This window comes from Lithobates pipiens, unplaced genomic scaffold, assembly GCF_037356315.1.
Source record: "Lithobates pipiens isolate NorthernLeopardFrog02 unplaced genomic scaffold, aLitPip1_a1.2 Scaffold_8, whole genome shotgun sequence".
Classification (NCBI taxonomy): Eukaryota; Metazoa; Chordata; class Amphibia; order Anura; family Ranidae; genus Lithobates; species Lithobates pipiens.
Window position 1 is genome coordinate 499,730,718 of NW_027507903.1, and position 20,664 is coordinate 499,751,381.

At 43.5% G+C, this 20,664-nt stretch overlaps 1 protein-coding gene across 1 annotated transcript in view; it reads right to left on the reverse strand.

Annotated features, from left to right (window-relative positions):
- MTPN (myotrophin) overlaps positions 1–20,664 on the reverse strand; it is a 111,983-nt gene that overhangs the window by 63,220 nt on the left and 28,099 nt on the right. Inside the window, exon 2 of the mRNA XM_077469213.1 lies at positions 1,598–1,711. Coding sequence (XP_077325339.1) covers positions 1,598–1,711 — 114 coding nt within the window. The remainder of the gene's footprint in view (positions 1–1,597; positions 1,712–20,664) is intronic.

Below are 20,664 nucleotides of genomic sequence, written 5' to 3' on the forward strand. Positions count from 1 at the left end.
CATGGGCACATTTATCCCAAAAGTGAAAAAACGGTTACTTTAACTGATTTTAAAGTGTTTGCTGGAGTTTGACGTCAATTTGCTAGTGCATCTTAATCTGCTAGTACATTTATAGTGGTAGTAAAGTCCACTTTTGAACTTGTATCTACAGGCAAGACTATAATTAGGCTAATCTGTAGGTACAGTAAATATCTCCTAAACTTTCTCTGTTTAGGAGATATTCACATGGGATACAGCCGGTGAGGTCATCGGCACATGTGCTCCGAGAGGACGGCATATCCGTGGCGTACATTCAGAGCTCCGTGTCGGTGCCATGATACACATACATATATACAGCTGGAGCATGTGAACCTGGAAGGAAGACAGGGTGAAGATGGAAGCCCCGTCATCAGCGACAGTGCGCTGCTGCAGGGCTTCCTTCTTATTTCATAACGTGCTAGTATAGTATGCATACTAGCAAATAATGACTTATTTTTTTTAATAGCCAACTTTACTACAAGTTTAACCTCTTAATGCCAGAGCCTCCCGACCCTTTAGGAGGTTTAGGATACCGAGAGGTGGGGGCAGGGCTTAAGAGCATGTGGCCTCCATGATTGGCTGTCACGTGATCCAAAAAAGCTTTGTTGTTAGGTGGCAGCAACGGTGCCGGGAGTGCGTACTACACGCTCTGAGCACAGCTGTATGCACAGCAATTTTTGCAAATATGCTGCCCCTCTGCACCAAGGACCAGGCACACAGAGGCCGCACATTTGGGTGTGGCCAGCGCCAAGGGGTTAACATTCCCCTCTCCCCAGACCAACAATGCTGCTGTCCAAAAGGCGGCCCCTGTGTTCCTTCATCCAGAGTGAGAGCACTCTAAATACAGGTGGTGTGTTACTGGCCAGACCACCAGGGGTGAAAACAGAGGAAAGGGTCTAAAAAAGGAAATGAATGCAACCACCACATCCAATGATTGATAAACTGCGACCGCTTTAACCAGATCCTCAAAGGGCTGCAGGTAATTGTGTTGCAATTTTTCTTTAATGAACTGCAGAAAAAGTATTCCTGCCGGCGATTTGAGAAAAGCTTTGTATAAGAAGAGAAGTGAGAAAAAAAATTATCCAATATACAACAGTTTTGTTTTGTTATATATATATGTATATATATATATATATATATATATAAATGGATGCAGTCAGCTTGGTGTAAATAAAATGTACATTGTTGCACTTTGTTGTGTTCTGTGCAGAGGGAACAATCTACGCTCCATTTTGACGGCTGGGAGAGCAAAGCTTATGAAACATCAGTAGGGCAGGCAGGACACACTATAGAGGAAGTTGGAGGATGGTCTGCCTAGCCTACTTGGGCCCCTTTCACACTGGGGCACTTTGCAGGTGATACAGCACTAAAATAGCACCTGCAAAGCACACTCACATGTCATTGTGTGAGCACTGTTCAGTGCAGGAATAAGCACATAACCCCCTCGTCAGCACCACTTATGTCACTGAAGTGGTCAGAAGAGCTTTAAAGTAGAGACTAAAACCTAGAGTTCTGCTTTAAAAATGATAACCTGCCTTCTTTGGGGGGGGGGGGGGGTATGGGGCTACGAGTGACTTACATTGATATCAGCTCCCTTTGACAGGAGATACTCCAGTATTTCTTCTTGCCCACAGTCTGCTGCATAATGTAGAGGCTTCCGACCACCGTCTAGCGTCCGATTAACATCTTGACCCTAAAAATAGAAAAAAATAAAAAAGACTACTTAAGACATGGCTTGCTGCATCTTTGTTTTGCCAATCTATGTATTGCCTTAGTTTTGGCTTTCATTACATGACAAATTATTGTTATAGCTTAATAAATGGGTCTCCAAGTAGCTTCTAGAAGTACTTTCCAAGCCTAAAAAGACTGTCATTTTGGCCCATCTGTTAACCATTGGAGTCCCCGGGCCTCTTTCTCACCAAGTCTCCTCCGAGTTCGAGAGCATGTATTTTTGCCTCAATATACATATTTTTTGGATGGAGATTTAATTTAGTAAATTTGGATACATATTTTTATTTTTGATTAGTAAAACGAACAAAAAAATAAAAGGGCATTTGCCTGTAATTTTCTAAAACAAAATGAGTCATTTCCACATCTTACATTTATCCCGATATACAAGCCTCAAAGCCTGTTGGCTAAAACAATATCACATTGTGTGACTAAATTAATGTAGCATAACGGTAACATTTAAAGTAAAACATATGTATTTTACTTCAGACAAGCCTGCGGCCTGAACAATAAAAAAACACCACCCAAGGTCTCACGCACACTGGCCATTTAGCTTCTATGCAACAAATCCCAGCACTTTTGTGTACACCAAAGGCAGGGGCGCAGCATTTGCATGCAGTGTTTTTCCACCTTAATGCATTCTCGGCCACCGAGGGACACCAGAAGAGCAGGTTCGGGGCCACTCTGTGCAAAACGAGTTGCGCAGTGCAGGTAGGTATAAAAACTTTACAATCCCTTTAAAGCATGAACACACAAGTGCCTTGCGCATGCTACCTAGCATGCTGATCCCTAAACATCGCTAAGGCTGGCCACACATACAAAAATGTTCCTTTAGATTTACAAAAAAAAAACAACACCTTGTATGTAAAAAAATATTATATTATATATAAAAAAAAAAAATTATATATTATTATACACACATAAATTATATGTGTATATACACAATCCTGCACTTCTGGGTAGGGGGCACAAATGCGGGGATCACCCGTGCGATCAGATTCTGCTACAGGACTAAATTTTGTTTATATATATATATATTTGGCATCACAGGACATTGCATGCGATTTGCACTGCATTATGAATCACATGCAATCTCGCACCATGCAGCAGTGTGAACCGGCCCTCACAAACAGTTCATCCCTTTGATCTAAAAGAACCAAAATATAATAAAAAATAGTGTTTCTTTTTATCTCTCCACTGAGCGATGTTGTAATAAACTTGCCATGCTGCCTATAATTTTTGGGGAGGTTTTTTTGACAGCTGTGAGCAGAGAACAGCAATGCACTATTTTTTTTTGTAACGATTAATCGTGCAGCTCCATTTCACACTGTAATAACACAGGCTAGGCACACAGTTAACCCCTTCCCAGCCAGTGTCATTAGTACAGTGACAGTGCATATATGTAAGCACTGAGTATTGTATTTGGTTAAAAAAAAAAAGAAGAAGTGTCAAATGTGTCCAATTTTCTGCCGCAATATTTCAGTACCACTGTAATTCGTTGATTGCTGCCATTACTAGTAACAAATCAAAAATTTCATAAACATATCCTATAGTTTGTTGATGCTATAAATTGTGCGAAAAACCAATCAATATACGCTTATTGGGATTTTTTTTTCCCCAAAAAAAGGCCCTTGCACTACATAGTTGAAGGCAAATCTAAAGGAAATCATACATTATACAATTTTTGTTGAATTTCTGTATAGTCAGCTTTTGTCCTATGTAAAATAAAATGTATATTCATTTACAGTTTATTATCCCATTTCCTGATTTAGAATGGTGACGCAAGTCACCATTGCCTTTCGAGGAGATCTTGTTTCTAAACTGGCAGATTTTGCAATCCCTGTGACAAGCAGCATTTTCCCCCACAGATGATATGAATGCCACATCTACATGGAGGGAAAAAAAACAGTAGAGTTCTCAGTGCACAGCCCTTCCCAAGCGTGACCTTGCGGACATGACAAAATCACTGGGGGGGGGCAGACAGACAGACAGACAGACAGAGGTAATCGAGGTAATCTTCTGCAATTATTGAAAAGGAGCGCTAGGACAAGGACAAGAGCCCTAAATATCACACAAAAGTTATTCAAACAAATAAAAAGACTGCATTTAAAATGAAAATGTATGACTTAATGGCCATATTTTAAATGATGCCTTTATTTCATTTTTTTTAATCTAGGTCCATGTTAACACTTGTGACAGACTATCATAATTTCTGACTTAACTTAAGTTTAAAAAATAAAATATAAAAAATTCTAAACTAAAATTAGGTGCTTGCTTTTTACTAGTTTCTAGAAGTCACAAAAAAGTTTCTTCTCTTTCAATTGACGAGGGTCAAGATCAACCTCCTTTTAATTATTAAATAAATAGTACATTCTTTGGAATTTGAGTGAACTCTAGAACTAGGCTGGCAATGCGCACAATTACAGATTCAGTGTGCCAGAGGTTAAAAAAATAAAAATAAACACACACCATGTATTCCACTCAGAGCTTTTCAGTGCTACCTTTTCTCTATAAATATTACACTGTTAGGTCTGTTTCATATCACTAGGACTCAAGTAAGATGAACATTACAATCTGTTAGTTGCTTTAAGCCTTTCCTTTGCTCCAGAGTAGGGATGAGCTCAGTCGTGTTCGCAAACAGCACGTGCAGAGCCCGCCAGGAAGTCAGCATGGCGCTAATCACAGGCAGTGAGACATTTGCCCATCTCAGCAGCCGCACATCAGGACAATGTCTCACTGCTTATGATTAGCGCTGTGCAGTGCCGACTTCCTGGCGGGCTCTGCATGTGCTGCTTGCAAACAGGCCTGAGCTCATCCTTAGAGCCAAACATCCCCCGGTTCGGTTTGCACCAGAACATACCAAAAAGGCAAAAAAACTGGCAGAACACACGAACACCGTTAAAGTCTATGGGAACGGAACGAACATGAATAATCAAAAGTGCTCATTTTAAAGGCTTATATGCAAATTGTTCTAAAAAGTGTTTGGGGACCTGGGTCCTGCCCCAGGGGATATGGATCAATGCAATTTTTTTTTTTTTTTACATGGCAGTTTTTTTTTCGGGAACAGGAAGTTTAAGGTTTAAAGTCAAACAATAAAAGTGAAATATTCCTTCAAATTTCGTACCGGGGGGGGTGTCTATAGTATGCCTGTAAATTGGCGCATTTTTCCCTCGTTTAGAACAGTACAATAGCAAAATGACATATCTAAAAAGGGAAAAATAAAATAAAAAAATTGTCATTTAAAAAATGATCACGGCTGTAATAAATTGTCAGGTCTCGGTAATATACCGTATATACTCGAGTATAGGCCGACCCAAATATAAGCCGAGGCCCCCAATTTACCCCCAAAAAAACTGGCAAACTTATTGACTCGTGTATAAGCCGAGGGTGAGACATGCCTGTCCATCCCTGTGTGTGTGTCCGTCCATCCCTGTGTGTCCGTCCATCCCTGTGTGTCCGTCCATCCCTGTGTGTCCGTCCATCCATCCCTGTGTGTGTGTGTCTCCATCCATCCATCCATCCCTGTGTGTGTGTGTCTCCATCCATCCATCCCTGTGTGTGTGTGTATCCATCCATCCCTGTGTGTGTGTGTGTCTCCATGTGTGTGTGTGTGTGTGTGTGTGTGTGTGTGTGTGTGTGTGTGTGTGTGTGTGTGTGTGTGTGTGTGTGTGTGTGTGTGTGTGTGTGTGTGTGTGTGTGTGTGTCCAGCCTACCTGTGTCCCGAGCCTTTGTCCCGAGCCTCCGTCCCGTGTCGTGCCTTGCCTTCGTCCCGTCCCGTCCTGTCCCGTGCCGTGCTTTGCCTTGCCTCCGTCCCGTGCCCTCTTCGTCGGCGGCCATTGTAAAATTCAAAAGCCGCGCCTCCTCCTTCGCCTGTGATAGGCGGAACACTGAATTTCCCAGCAGCCTGTGTTCCGCCTATCACGGACGTCGTATCATCCTCGTCCGTAGTACGAGGATGAGACGACGCCCGTGATAGGCGGAACACAGGCTGCTGGGAAATTCAGTGTTCCGCCTATCACAGGCGAAGGCGGAGCCGGAGGCGCGGCTTTTGAATCATAGAATGGCCGCTGTCTGTCTGCTCGACACGCTGATCGAGCGGGCAGACAGCGATGACTCGAGTATAAGCCGAGGGGGGCACTTTCAGCCTCAAAAAAGAGGCTGAAAATCTCGGCTTATACTCGAGTATATACGGTAGATGAAACTCATTAAAATAAATAAATAAATAAATAAATAAATGGAGCATGGGAATTATTCTCCTCCTCCCCCCAGTCCATTGCCAGACCCTTCGGGTCCGATATGGCAAAAAAAATAAAAATAAAAGTGCCCCCCTCCCCTCCCGAACCGTACCAGGCCACATGCCCTCAACATGGGGAGGGTGCTTTGGGGTAGGGGGTCCCCTTGTTAAAAGGGGACTTCCAGATTCCGATAAGCCCCATGCCCACAGACCCCCACAACCATCGGCCCTACGCCTTTATTTTTTTAAGTTTTGGCCCAGGGTTCCCATTAAAATCCATACCAGACCTGAAGGCCCCTACGCCATTTTTAAAAATAATTTGGCGCAGGGTTCCCCTTAAATTCCATATCAGACCCGAAGGGCCTGGTATGGATTTTAGTGTGATCCCTACGCAATAAAAAAAAAAAAAAAAAAAAAATTTTGGTTCGGGGTTCCCCTTAATAATGCTCTTTTTTTTCCCCCATGAGTTGTATCTATATTGCCGAGACCCGACAAAATTCATTACAGACGCGATCAGTTTTCAATGACAATTTTTCTTTTAGAAATATTTTACTGTGGGGCTGTTCTAAACATGGGAAAAACGTACCACTTTACAGGCATAGTATAGACACCCCCCACGGCATGATATTTAACCACTTGAGATCCGCGCTATAGCCAAATGACGGCTACAGCGCGGATCTCCTTTTCCGGGACGACGTCAATAAACGTAGTCCCGTGCACGAGCGCCCTGCGCTCTGTGATCGGCGAGTCTACGAGACTCGCCTGATCACCGATCCGTGCAAGGGGTCGATCCCGACCCCTTATCACGTGATCAGCTGTCAGCCAATGACAGCTGATCATGTGATATAACGGAGCCGGTAATCGGCTATTATTCCTCCTCGCGCTGACAGCGCGAGGAGAAAAAAAAAAAAGCCGATCGCCGGCGGCCGTGATCGGGACATCAGTCCCGATCATGGCCAGCCCTGTTAGTGACCACCTGCCCCCTGCCAGTGCCCACCTGCCCCCTGCCAGTGCCACAATAGAAAAAATAAAGGGCCCCCCGTCAGTGCCACCCAGCAGTGCCCACAATCTGCCGCAACATAGGTGCTGCACCCCAGTGCCACATATCCGTGCCCATCAGTGTCATCTACCAGTGTCCAGCAGTGCCCCCTATCAGAGCCCCCTATCAGAGCCCCCTATCAGAGCCCCCTATCCGTGCCACCTTATCTGTGCCCATCTTTGCCCACCAGTGCAGCCCATCAGTGCAGCCCATCAGTGCCCACCAATGCAGCCCATCAGTGCCGCCTCATCAGCGCACTTCAATGAAGGAGAAAAATTACCCGTTTGCAAAATTTTATAACAAACTATTAAACATGATTTTTTTTTTTTGCATCTTTTTTTGTTTGTTTAGCAAAAAATAAAAAAAACTCCCAGCTGTAATTAAATACCACCAAAAGAAAGTTCTATTTGTGGGAAAAAAATGATAAAAAATTCATTTGGGTACAGTGTTGTATGCCCGTGCAATTGTCATTCAAAGTGCATCAGCGCTGAAAGCTGAAAATTGGTCTGGGACTGAGGGGGGTTTAAGTGCCCAGTAAGCAAGTGGTTAAAGGAATATTTATTGTTTCACTTTCAGCAAAGATTTCCCAAAAATAATCACTGCTCCTGAAATTTTTTTTTGCATTGATACATGTCCCCTGGGGCAGGACCCAGGCCCCCCAAATACTTTTTATGACAATAACTTGCATATAAGCCTTTAAAATTAGCACTTTTGATTTTTCATGTTCGTATCCCATAGACTTTAACGGTGTTCGGCGGCTTTCGAATTTGCCCCAAACACCGCATATTGTTCGGTGTTCGCAGAACATCCGAACAATCGAATTTTGATTGTTCGGATGTTCTGCGAACACCGAACAATATGCGGTGTTTGGGGCAAATTCGAAAGCCGCCGAACACCGTTAAAGTCTATGGGACACTAACATGAAAAATCAAAAGTGCTCATCCTTACTCCAGAGTACTAAGGATTGCTACACTAGTACAAATATTTCCCCCCAATATTAACAAGGGATGGTGCAACCAGGTGATGTCGCCGGATGGCCCCGCCCCCTAGCTTATTAGGAACTGTCAGATGGCGGAGCAGAAATCGGCAGGAACGCGAGCGGCGCTTTGTTTAAAAGAAAATAATAAATAACTTGAGATGGCAGTGGTGGGCGGCGTGATTGATGATGGATCTACACTGGGGGACATTTTTTTTTTTTTTTTTTTTAATAAAACAAGGAATTGTCAAAAACGTTCTAGGTGTTTTTATTGACACTTTTTGGGTGAACGAGTATGGGGTACAATGTACCCCATACTTATTCACATAAGGGAGGGGCAGGTTCTGGGGACCCCCTTAAAATCCGTATCAGCTACAGAAGGCCCTGGTATGGATTGGGGGGGGGTTTGGGGGCACGCTGTTTGTTTTTTTTCCGGATCGAATTTGTGTTCAAAACTGAACAGATGTGCGATTCAGATGCATTCCCATAGAAGGCATTGAGCCTGAAGTTTGCATCTGAACCGCACTGCAGTGCTCAGAAAATGTACAGCGCTCTTTAAATTCGCACTGCTGCTGCACCACATATATGTGAACTGACTCCATAGAAAAGGCAGTTCAAAACTTAGGCTGGGTTCACATATATGCGGCTGCGGTTTGCAGTGCGTTTCTGTTTAGGTGATAATTTTTTTACCAGAATTCGCACCTGAACTGGATTCAAAAATGCACAGGACCCTTTAGAAAACTGCATGGCGGCCACCTCAGAAATGTGTGAACTGGCTCCATTAAAAGCCGGTCACATTTACACATTAAAACGCATCCGAGTTGCATATTTGTGAACCCTGCCTTTCGCTTGGTGTCAGGAAAACATGTCAGAAATTATTCATGCTGATAGAGGAATGAATCAGGAGACAGAAATGACACTAAAGCCGCGTACACACGGGCGGACTGTCTGTCCAACTTAGTCCGCTGAAACACATTTCAGCGGACAGTCCGCTCGTGTGTGGGCTTCAGCGGACTTTTTCAGCGGACAGTCTGGCGGACTAAGTCTTTCGGAATTTCCGTAATATTGTCCGTCCAACTTTGGTTTCAGCGGACAGTCCGCTCGTGAGTAGGCAAGTTGGACGGACTAAGTATGGCGCATGCTCAGAAAGGATTTACACGGCGAAAGGTTGCATTGCTGTGTATTGGACGTCCTATTTCTAGTCCCGTCGTACGTGCTGTACACGTCATCGCGCAAGCTTTCAACGGACTGTCTGTTCATCGTGTGTGGTCAAGTCCGTTCATTCAAAAGTAGGACGGACTGTTCGTCGGATTGTCTGACGGACTTAGTTGGCCAGACAGTCCGCCCGTGTGTACGCAGCTTTAGTGTTCTTAAGACAAGTACACACTATAGGAGGAGGTGAATTGGTCATCACGTCTGAGGTTTACAACCACTTTAAAAAAGGGAACAATAAAAAGTTCATTGATGGGGTTTAAGTCAAGGACATCATGACATGGCCGCTTGAGATCTAGCTTTGCAATGTACTCAGCCCTGGTGATTACATAAAGTAACAAGAGACAGACTTTAGCTAGAAAGATGAAGAAACAGGCAGACAAACCAAAAGCACTGTCTGGGAAAACAAAACAAAAACACAAACAAACCACCATTTCAGAAATGGTCTTCGTTCACAGGTCCATTGAAAGCACAAAGGGCAGAACACTTACAATTTACTGTAGTCCTATAATGCAGCACAATGTACTTTATGGTTCATTTCAGACACCCCTCCCCCCCCCCCCCCATTTTTCTTTGTATTAAAAAAACAAATTAGTAGGGAAGCAGAATCTGCATTGCATATAAAATAACTGTAAGACAAGTAGTTAATCACTGCTGGCCCATTCTCTCCTCCCAAACAAAGGGCACTCACCCATTACCAGCGGGACAAGAGGCTGTGCACAGAAAGATAAAAACGCCAAGTGTAGAGCAAATTAAAAAATTGCACATTTTCAATTAAGTCTCACACAATATCTCCACACTACTGGCAGCAACTGCACACATTAAAAGATTTTACTCGCAGCAAAATTTAGAACAAAAAAAAAAAAAAAAAAAGTTAAAAATTTTAAAACTTGCTCAACCCCGTCATAAAGGTCACAGATTCTTAAATTCTCAAGCCATAATAGAAGTATCAGCAAGAGTTGGTTAAACTTCATGGCCAATTTGCACAAAAAAAAAAAACCCCAAAAAATAAGGATTTGCTGCACAATAAAATGATTATATGATAAAGATTGTAAAAGATATAAAGATAAAACTACAAGATGTAGAAGTGTGCTTCTGCAGGATAAGGGAACAGGAAATAAAACTGCCCATACTGTACATGGTAGAATTTTTTCACAAGCCAGTAGGCTGAACTAACATGGCTGTACGGAATCCCCCATCCACACACTTAGGCTCACACTATTGCAAATTAGATGTGGGTTTCTTCGCATCCAATTCGCACGTCTCTCTATGGAGCCGGCTCACACATCTCTGGAGCGGCGCCGATACAAATTGCACAAGAGTCCTGTGCATCGTCTGGCCCATTTCAGGTTCAAATTCAGCCAAAAACTCAGACTGAAATCAGACCTGAAACAGTGAAGAGGGACGCACCAGACCCCTGTTGTGAGTTGCTCCGTGCTTCATTGTCAACCCAGCCTCAAGTTCAGATGTAGGAATGCTACTTGCTGCATTCTGACACTTGTCCGCCCCCGTCATCAGAATACACCGATCAGTGCTGCAAGCCATTGGCTACATGTGCTGATCGAGTAAATGTTTTCCAGCAGGACCATTCACGAGTAGTCAAATCAAAAAGTTTTGACATTGGCCAATACATGGCTAAAATGTTGCACAGTATTTAAGTGTACAAAAACTAAACATGTCATAAAAACTAGACCCCTCCTCCAGGGAGGCGGCCTATCCCTTGTATTGGATCTTTCCATAACATCTGGTGGAGTTCCTTGGATGTTTTGCTCTTGGTTTTTTATTCTTCTGGGGAGTGCATAGCAGGACAGATTCTAAAGCCCCGTACACACCGGCCGAATGTCAGGAGACATCTGCTGGTTCAATAAAAAATGGGCAACATTCGGTTCGTGTTTATGCCAGCCGGTCTAACAGTTCGGCTGGCTTCTGTCAGACGGGCATGCTTGAAACCCAGCAGCCGACCTGCTCCCAATCAGCGCACTCAGTCAATGGCTGAGAGCGATGTCCGAAGTGTTCTAGCAGGAGGGCCGTCTCTCTGTCAGAACACAATAGCTCATCAGGGGGAGGTCGCTGTACTAACGTCAGATAGTTAGTACAGCGTCTCCGACCAGAGCTGCGAGTTGTGTGTACCGAGCTTGAAGCTGCTTTCTACACATGGTAGATGCTTTTTATTCCCAGATTGCTTTCACCATCTCAATATTTAACTTTTAGTCCCCTTTCGCACTGGGGCATTGGCGGTAAAGCGCCACTATTTTTAGCGGCGCTTTACCGTCGTTTTAGCAGCGGTCTGCGGCCGCTAGTGGAGCAGTTTTAAGCCCCGCTAGCAGCCGAAAAAGGGTTAAAACCGCCCGCAAAGCGGCGCTTTGCTGGCAGTATAGCCACGCTGCCCCATTGATTTCTTTGGAACGGTGAAAGGAGCAGTTTATTCACCGCTCCTTTCACCGTTCCAAAGATGCGGCTAGCAGGACTTTTTTCACCGTCCTGCTAGCGCACCGCTCCAGTGTGAAAGCCTTCAGGCGCTACACGCTTCTATGCATTAAGGGGAGAAAAAAAAAAAGGCCTGCCTTTACAACCATTTTAATGTCCATCCTTAAAACAACTACCAGTTCCCAAGCCCTTAAGGGTTTAATATCATCAGGTATGAACCATCACATTCAAGGCATGAGAGCTGTGAAGAAATATTCCCTAGAAGGCTATTCCTACAGATCTTTACACAGCTCTGTTGCCCAGGGAGGAAGAGGAGAGGGGAATAAGGAAAGAAGGAAACTGGACTTATGACTACAGGAAGATTTAGCAACTGACCAAACAGGTTACATTTCACAAGGAGCAGCTATACAGTAAGAAAAAAAACAAAAGAGAAGATCCCGTAAATACACAACCTATATACAGGGGTGTGGACATTTTTGTTTTGTTTAACTATTTGTCCAAGGGCCTAAACTAGGGTTTAAAAGGATTGTAAAAGGCAGTTTTTTTTTTTTTTGTTTTTTTTATCTTGACGCATATAAATGCATCAAGAGATATATATTATATATATATATATATATATATATATATATATATATATATATATATATATATATATATATATATATATATATATATATATATATATATATATATATATTACACATACACATATACAAAACACAAAACCTTCTGTGTGCAGCAGCCCCCCTAATTACCTGAGCCCGTATTTATCTAGCGATGTTGCAGGAGTGTCTAAGCTGCCCTGGACTACCCTCCTCATTAGCCGAGACAGCAGAGTGGCGCAATTAGTTCCCCCTGCCAGCCAGGAGAAAGAGGGGCAGGGCCAGGTCACGGCCTAGTGTCTGAATGGACACAGGGAGCTGTCACTCAGCTCGGGTGCCCCCCATAGCAAGCTACTTGCTGTGGGGGGCACTGAACAGGAGGGAGGGGGGCAGGATCACATGAGGAGGCACCCGAGAAGAGGAGAATTGGGGCTGCTTTGTGCAAAACCAACTGCATAGAGCAAGTATAAAAAAAAAAAAAAAAAAAAAAAAAAAATAATTATATTACAATAAATAATAATTTATTTATTTTCTTTTAACCACTATATGCAGGCATTGGTGGGCACTGTTTGTGACACTATATTTATTGTAATCAGGGCACTGATCACATCCTTAGATGTCCCCCTGTGAGGAGATGCTGCTGATCAGCTCTCCTCTCACTGTCAGTGAGAGGCGAGGAGAGCCGATTATCGCCATTTCCTTGTTTACAAGTGACCGGCTGTGATTGGACACAGCCGATCACATGGTTAAAGAGCCGCCGACGTGGCTCTTTACACAGATCGGGGTCGTGCCATGTTCTAGCAACACCCCGCGACGACGCGCGAGAGTGGCCGTTCTGGGACGTCATCATATGATGGCATCCCAGAACGAGAGCTGCACTGCCCCGCCGTCATTTGACAGTGGGCAGGCAGCAAGCGGTTAATGATTTTTAGTGAACACAAACACAATATAACACCTAATTTTTTGATGTTATGTCGCGTATAGATACCCAACATGTCATGCTTTAAAATTGGGTCTGCCCAAGGAATGGCGCCAAATTACTGTACCAGAAAATCGTCAATGGGGATGCTTCAAAATCCTTTACAGGTTTCCGTTATTGCTCTCATTTGTCATGCATGCCAATACCTCACGTTTTGGCGCAATTGTTCTTTACAAATGCACACATTCGTATTATTTAAACGCTGTACTACAGCTGCACGATTAAGCATCAAGAATCGCCATCGCGATTTTTTTTTTCCCCTGTTGTGATCTTGAAAAAAGTGTTTCACGATTCTTGCTATGCAAAGAATGCTCTCTGCTCTTCTGAAGCGACCAAAAGAAAAGACAAAAACTGGGCAGTCTGCCAAGAATCAAACACACACACATTATATAAACACACTTTTTTTCTTTTCTTTTTTTTTTTTTTAGAGACCCTAGAGAATAAAACGGTGGTTATTGCAATATTTATATTTTGTCACACTGTATTTGACCAGCGGTCTTTCAAATGCGATTTTTGTAAAATCTGGGGTGGTGGAGGGGGCGTGGTGACCCTCTTCCACCACCTTGAAAAGTAATACGACGGCTGTATAGCCGCTAGGATCACTTTTAGTGTGCAGAATTGCTGGCTGAATAAAAACCATCACGGGATCATGACTGCAGCTACAGTACATAACCACTTCAACCCACCATTGATAAAAAGCAACAAAAAAGGGATGGAAAGTGGTTAATGGACTAGTCACTCATTTTGTTATTAAAGCCTAAAGGCTCAGTTTCCGCTAGTGCGATGCAGAAACCCTGCAAATCCACTGGGTGTTGTATCCAACTCGCATGGTAGTTCACACTGCCATATTATATTCAAACTGCTGGGAGTGTCAATTGTTAACCACTTCAGTCCCAGAAGGATTTACCCCCTTCCTGACCAGAACACTTTTTTCAATACGGCACTGTGTCAATTTAACTGACAATTGCACGATCGTGCCCAAACAAAATTGACGTCCTTTTTTTCCCCACAAATAGAGTTTTCTTTTGGTGGTATTTGATCACCTCTGCAGTTTTTATTTTTTGCGCTATAAACACAAAAAAAAAAGACCCTCATTATTTTTTACTTTTTGCTATAATAATTACCCACTAGGGGGCAGACAATCAGTGTCCTGTCACTAGGCAGAAGGGGTAGATGCTGTGTTTACATCGGCGCCTCTGCAACACGATCGAGGGTATCCCCGTGGGTACGGAGCTCACGCGCGTGCACAGTGGGAAATTCAAAGTAACGTACGGGCATGTTACTTTGCCCAGTTGTGCCATTCTTCCGGCGTATATCTACAGGAGCAGGTCGGCATGTGGTTAATGACACCCCATTTCAGCTTGTATATTGCACTGTGAACTGTCAGTTCAGACATGAAATCGGAACACCTATGCGTTTAGATTCTAGTGCGGAGAAAAAAAATAAATAAAAAAGGTCCGGTGCGAGCTTGGTCCAAATGCGATGCAATATCAGCCATACTATCTGTATGGCTGAAATCGCATCACACGGACATCACATTTGACTTGTACTGCAGTGCGAATCAGATGGAATCTTGCAGAGCACAGTAGTGTGAACTGGCACTAACTCCAGGATTTAGTGAACATTAAATAGATAGTTTGGACCAAGCTGGTTCAGAGAACTGCAGTGGACCCAAGAAAATATGAGAATGCATCCCCACACTCCGAGAAACAGTGATGTAAGGGAATCAATATTGCTGTTTGGATAAGGTTCACATTTACAAAACTACGCCAAGGACACAAAGCCATTCTTCCAGTAAAACACTGTATCCAATGACACCATCAAGTGCTATGCAATTGCCTGCTGTGTGAGGGGACATGTAAGCTTGTTAAAACCCAAGATCAGATGTCAGGAACCGCTAAGATTTCAATGCTGCGTGTAAGCACTTGTTCTGGTTACAGTACACACAGCGGGTATAATGTTAATGTTCACAGAACTATCAAAGCACATACACAAGATGGGTGATTTATCTGCAAAAATAAATAAATAGCATGAAAACATATCAAAAATATACTACAAATAAGCACCATCATGCAACAGCACTAGTGTGGACTTAGGCTTAGCATGAATATTCAAAAACGATGCACAGTTGTGCTCATAAGTGTACATTCCCTGGCAGAATTTATGATTTCTTGGCCATTTTTCTGAATATGAATAACCCAAACATGTTTCACTCATGGTTAGTGTTTGGCCGAAGCCATTTATTATCAATCAACTGTGTTTACTCTTTAAATCATAATGACAAGAGAAACTAAAATGACTCATCAAAAGTTTACATACCCCAGTTCTTAATACCGTGCATTACCCCCTTTTAACATCAATGACAGCTTGAAGTCTTTTGTGGTATTTGCGGATGAGGCTCTTTATCTTCTCAGATGGTAAAGCTGCCCATTCCTCTTGGCAAAAGCCTCCAGTTCCTGTAAATTCTTGGGCTGTCTTACACGAGCTGCACGTTGGCGATCTCCCCAGAGTGGATCAATGATATTGAGGTCAGGAGACTGAGATGGCCACTTCAGAACCTTCACTTAATTCTGATGTAGCCAATGACAGGTCGACTTGGCCTTGTGTTTTGAATAATTGTCATGTTGGAATGTCCAAGTACGTCCCATGCGCAGCTTTTCCTGGCTGATGAATGCAAATGTTCCTCCAGTATTTTTTGGTAAAATACTGAATTCATCTTGCCAACAATTTTGACCAAATGGCCTGTGCCTTTGTAACTCACACATGACCAAAACATCAGCGATCCACCTCCGTACCTTTCATCATAGGCTTTGTTGACTCCTCTCCAAATGTGGCGTTTATGGCTGTGGCTATAATTTTGGTCTCATCGAGCCAAATTACTTTGTGCCAGAAGGTTTGAGGCTTGTCTCTGTGCTGTTTGGCGTATTGTAAGCAGGATACTTTGTGGCATTTGCGTAGTAATGGCTTTCTTCTGGCGACTGGACCATGCAGCCAATCTTTCAACAAGAAAAGCCTCATTGTGCATCTTGAAACAGCCGCACCACATGTTTTCAGAGAGTCCTGTATTTCACCTGAAGTTATTTGTGGGTTTTCTTTGCATCCCGAACAATTTTCCAGGCAGTTGTGGCTGAAATTTCAGTTGGTCTACCTGACTGTGGTTTAGTTTCAACAGAAGCCTCATTTTCCACTTATTGATTAGAGTTTGAACACTGCCGATTGGCATTCTCAATTCCTTGGATATCTTTTTATATCCCTTTCCTGTTTTATACAGTTCCACTAGCTTTTCCTGCAGATCCTTTGACAATTCTTTTTCCTTGCCCATGACTCAGAATCCTGAAATGTCAGTGCAGCACAGGATGAATGATGCAAGGGTCTGTCAGGAGTCCAGAAACTCATTGATCTTTTACACACACACAAATTACAAGCAAACAGATTACTGGTGAAGATTGTTACCTTTAATAGCCATTCACCCTTTGTGTCAACTTGTGGGCATGTTTTTCAGGCCAAAATGAGCAGGGTATGTAAACTTTTGATCAGGGTCATTTGGGTAGTTTCTGTTGCCATTATGACTTAAAAAGAGTAAACACAGTTTATTGATAATAAATGGCTTCAGCCAAACACTAACCATGGGTGAAGAAATTTTTTTTTGTGTTATTCATGTTCTCTTAAAAATGGCCAAGAAATCATAAATTCTGCCAGGGTAAGTTAACTTATGAGCACAGCTGTATATCTAAAAGCAGTGGTGGCACCGGAACAGACAAAAAAAAAAAAAAAAAAGAAAGAAAAGGGCATTCGGCAAGAAAACTTATAGTGCAGCCAATTGCATTTGTGAAAAAAAGCCCCGCACTGGGATAAAAATGTCACCCCCCGCCAATTGATCGTCATGGTTTAAAAAATAAAATAAAATAAAAAAAACACCCACAACCTTCTCTCTAAATGCCCCTTTTCCCTTACCTTAAAGGATAGCCAAGCTCAAGAACAAAAATGTAATATATTGCAGCGTACAACACTTAAATGTGGTTGCTGCCTATTAGGAGAGAGAAGACAACTGAAATCACCAGGGTAGGGGGGCAGCAGAGTCCTGGATTACCTTTCCCCTGCATTGGGACCAGTGGTCGGGAATTGCTGGCTTTAACAGGTAAGCAGGGGGGGGGGGGGGGGGGGGAGGGAAAAAAAAGAAACAAAAGGGTCAGTAAAGGTTACAGGAGGGGTGGGGGAATTACCCAGAGTGGAGCGTTAATGTATTATAGCATAAGATTTATAAAATTGTATATAACTATATAAATAAAAATAACACACACACTCACATTACAGGCAGTCCAGAGTTACGACCTGGTTAGGGACTGCCTGTTTGTTCTGAAGTCGGTTTTGTTCGTAAACCAGACACGCATGTGCAGAATGGTGTTCCGACGTAGTTTTCTGATGTGCCCTCCGGCACCACCTGCCGTTCGTAAGTAGAAGTCATTCGCAAGTCGGATGATCGTAACTCGGGGACCCCCTGTATAGCCATTTTTATATATATACACACATACACACATACATACACACATACATACACACATACATACATATATACAGGGTAGGGAGTGTTCATGTCCCTGCTAGGTTGGTCCATCCTCTCTTTTTGCTGCTGCCCATTGTAGTGGAGAGAGAGAGAGAGAGAGAGAGAGAGAGAGAAAGTGATGGGAAACACACACACACACACACACACTATATATTTATTTTTGTAATCTCTCTATATAATCTTTTAACTTTTTTAGGCTACATGCCTAACCTGACCACGGGAAAATGCGTTTTTTTGCCACGATTTTACTGCATTTTGTAGCTTCCCAAAGCCAATACATTCCTATCCTGAACACGGTTCTTCTGCGTTCATGAGGGGGAGGTTTAACTTCGCCTAAAACTCAGCAGCTCCTAAACTCTGCTAAAAGCCTAGTCCATTCACACAGGAGCAACTTTGGATCCGACTTGAAGTTGTCCCAAGTTGCCTTTAAGTCGCGCAACATGATAAAATCAATGTAAGTGAATGGATCCGTCTTAATGCACACTACTGAAGTCTCTCCGACTTCAGAAAAGGTTCCTGTACTACTTCAATCCGACTTCTAGGCAACTTGTACCCATTGATTTCAATAAGGGCCGGTTCACACAGGGGGCGACACGAGGCGACACTACTTGTGAAGCCAAGTCGGATACGACTTGTATCCGACTTAACAGCGCGACTTGGGGCGACTTACAAGTCGCCTCCAGGACAGGGAACTGTACAAGTGAGCTTTCACCCCTTGTGACATCATTCCTGTTCCTGTCTTCTTCCTTGTTCCTGTTTTTGCCAGTTGTTCTGTGTCCAAAATGCTCTCTGTGCGTTACCTTATGTCAGCTGTCCTAACAGCTGGTTTGGCAGTACTGATGGAAGAGGAAGAAGAAGAAATGAAGCGGAGGAGGAGGATGGGAAGAAGACGTCGCTACTGGATCCATCCAATCATTGCCAATCGACATAACAGAGGGCAGTTCTGGGCTATGTATGAGAACTTGCGTAGTTTTGATGACAAGTTTTTCAAGTATACACGGATGTCGATCACAAGGCAAGTACATATGCTGTATGTCATTGTCCACTTTCCACGTCACTTGCCATACAGACTTGGCATACAGACACCTTCTCTCCCGAACAAAGCGTATGAGGGACTCATTGTCCACTGGTTCTCTCCTGTTCATAGCAGACATTTTGCAGGACTGAGCTCTTGGTCTGTGTGAGTTCAAGATAACCAGGAAAACGAAACTAATGTGTATGGAAAGGAGGGGCTGCCTGCAGTGGGGGCTGGGTGACTTCCTGTCAAGTAGCCTGCAAGTAGCCTACAGATGAACAGGAGAGGCGACTTACATTGACATGAATGGGTACAAGTCGCCTAGAAGTCGTTTCCAAGTAGTACAGGAACCTTTTTTAAAAGTCGGAGCTACTGCAGTAGTGTATATTAAGACAGCTCCATTGACTATCATTGTTTTTAATGCAGCGCGACCTGGAGGCGACTTGAGGCGACCTAGACCGACCTGAAGTCGGATCGCAGTCGCCCGCAGTGTGAACCGGCCCTAAAGGTTGCCTCCAAGTCTGATCCCCTGTCTTATCTGAAGCAACTTTCCAGGAAGCAAAAATAGTTTTCTAGGCAAACCCCTCCCTCCCACAGAGCTGATTATTATGTGATTGGCCACTGGTAAAGTCTCCTCTCCTGGAAGCAACTTCAAGTTGCCTTGTAAGTTGTCTCAAGTCGTGCTGCGATTCATACTCAAGTCGTGTCCAAGTTGCCTCCCAAAGTCTCGCTCAAAGTTGTGTTGCCCCTGTGTGTACATGGGGAAAAAATAAATACAATTATAAAATAAACATGGCAAAAGCTCCTAAACTCAAGTTTGGGAGCTGCCAGTGTACATGAAGTCTAGCCATTTCTTTTACACCCAGTTGTGTCTTTAACAGGAAGTAAAAAAGGAAGTTAAAAATGTGTGTGTGTGTGTGTGTGTGTGTGTGTGTGTGTGTGTGAGTGAGTGAGTGAGTGAGTGAGTGAGTGAGTGAGTGAGTGAGTGAGTGAGTGAGTGAGTGAGTGAGTGAGTGAGTGAGTGAGAGAGAGAGAGAGAGAAAGTTTATTTCAAAATAAAAAGGAAGAAAAATATATATTTCTATACGCTGCAGCATTGGCGTGATGAGGCAACTGTTCCCTGCCAGCCCTTAGCCCAAGAGTTGAGCAATCACATGACCACTCCGTTATTGGTCAGCTCTGTTGTGCCCCTCTAGCACCAGGTAGAAGAGGTGGTGGGTGCAGCTGGAGCCAACTGTCCATCACGAAGCTGGGCTGATCCCGACAATATGGTTGGGATTCTTCCAGTGCCTGGAGCAGCTCTGACAGCAGGCTTTAGTGGATTCCAGGTCACAGAAGTGCAAAAAGGAAGCTATGGCCATAGTTCTCTAATAACTAGAAAGGGCAGGGCTAATTTTCTGCCACTTGGCCTGGGCAGCTTGCATATCACAGAGAGCAGTGCATTTCAACATGTAAATTCTATAACAGGTTGACAAAGCAACTGATTTCACACTCTATGAAAGCTTTTGTTCCACAAGAGAGAGATCCTAAGTGCAGATGAAAGGTTTATGGAGTATAAGAAAACCTGCATCCGGGGATTTTCATAGACTGCACAGGATTTTGCTTTCATTCCTGTAGGCCAACAGGAAAGGTAAGCCTATGCATCGCTACATTAAAATGACCCGTTGCCTTTTCACACTGTACCCAGACCACTGGGCTAAAATGTCTCTTGTAAGGGTGGCCTTTCTTGCTAGAAGGATCTCATGGACACCTACCGGAGCCACCCCCCCCCCCCCCCAACTTGCATGCACAGAGTATATAGAGATGCTACCTGAGCAAGACACATGGGTAGCCCAGAGGAATAGAAAAATTGGCATCAAAACAGACACGC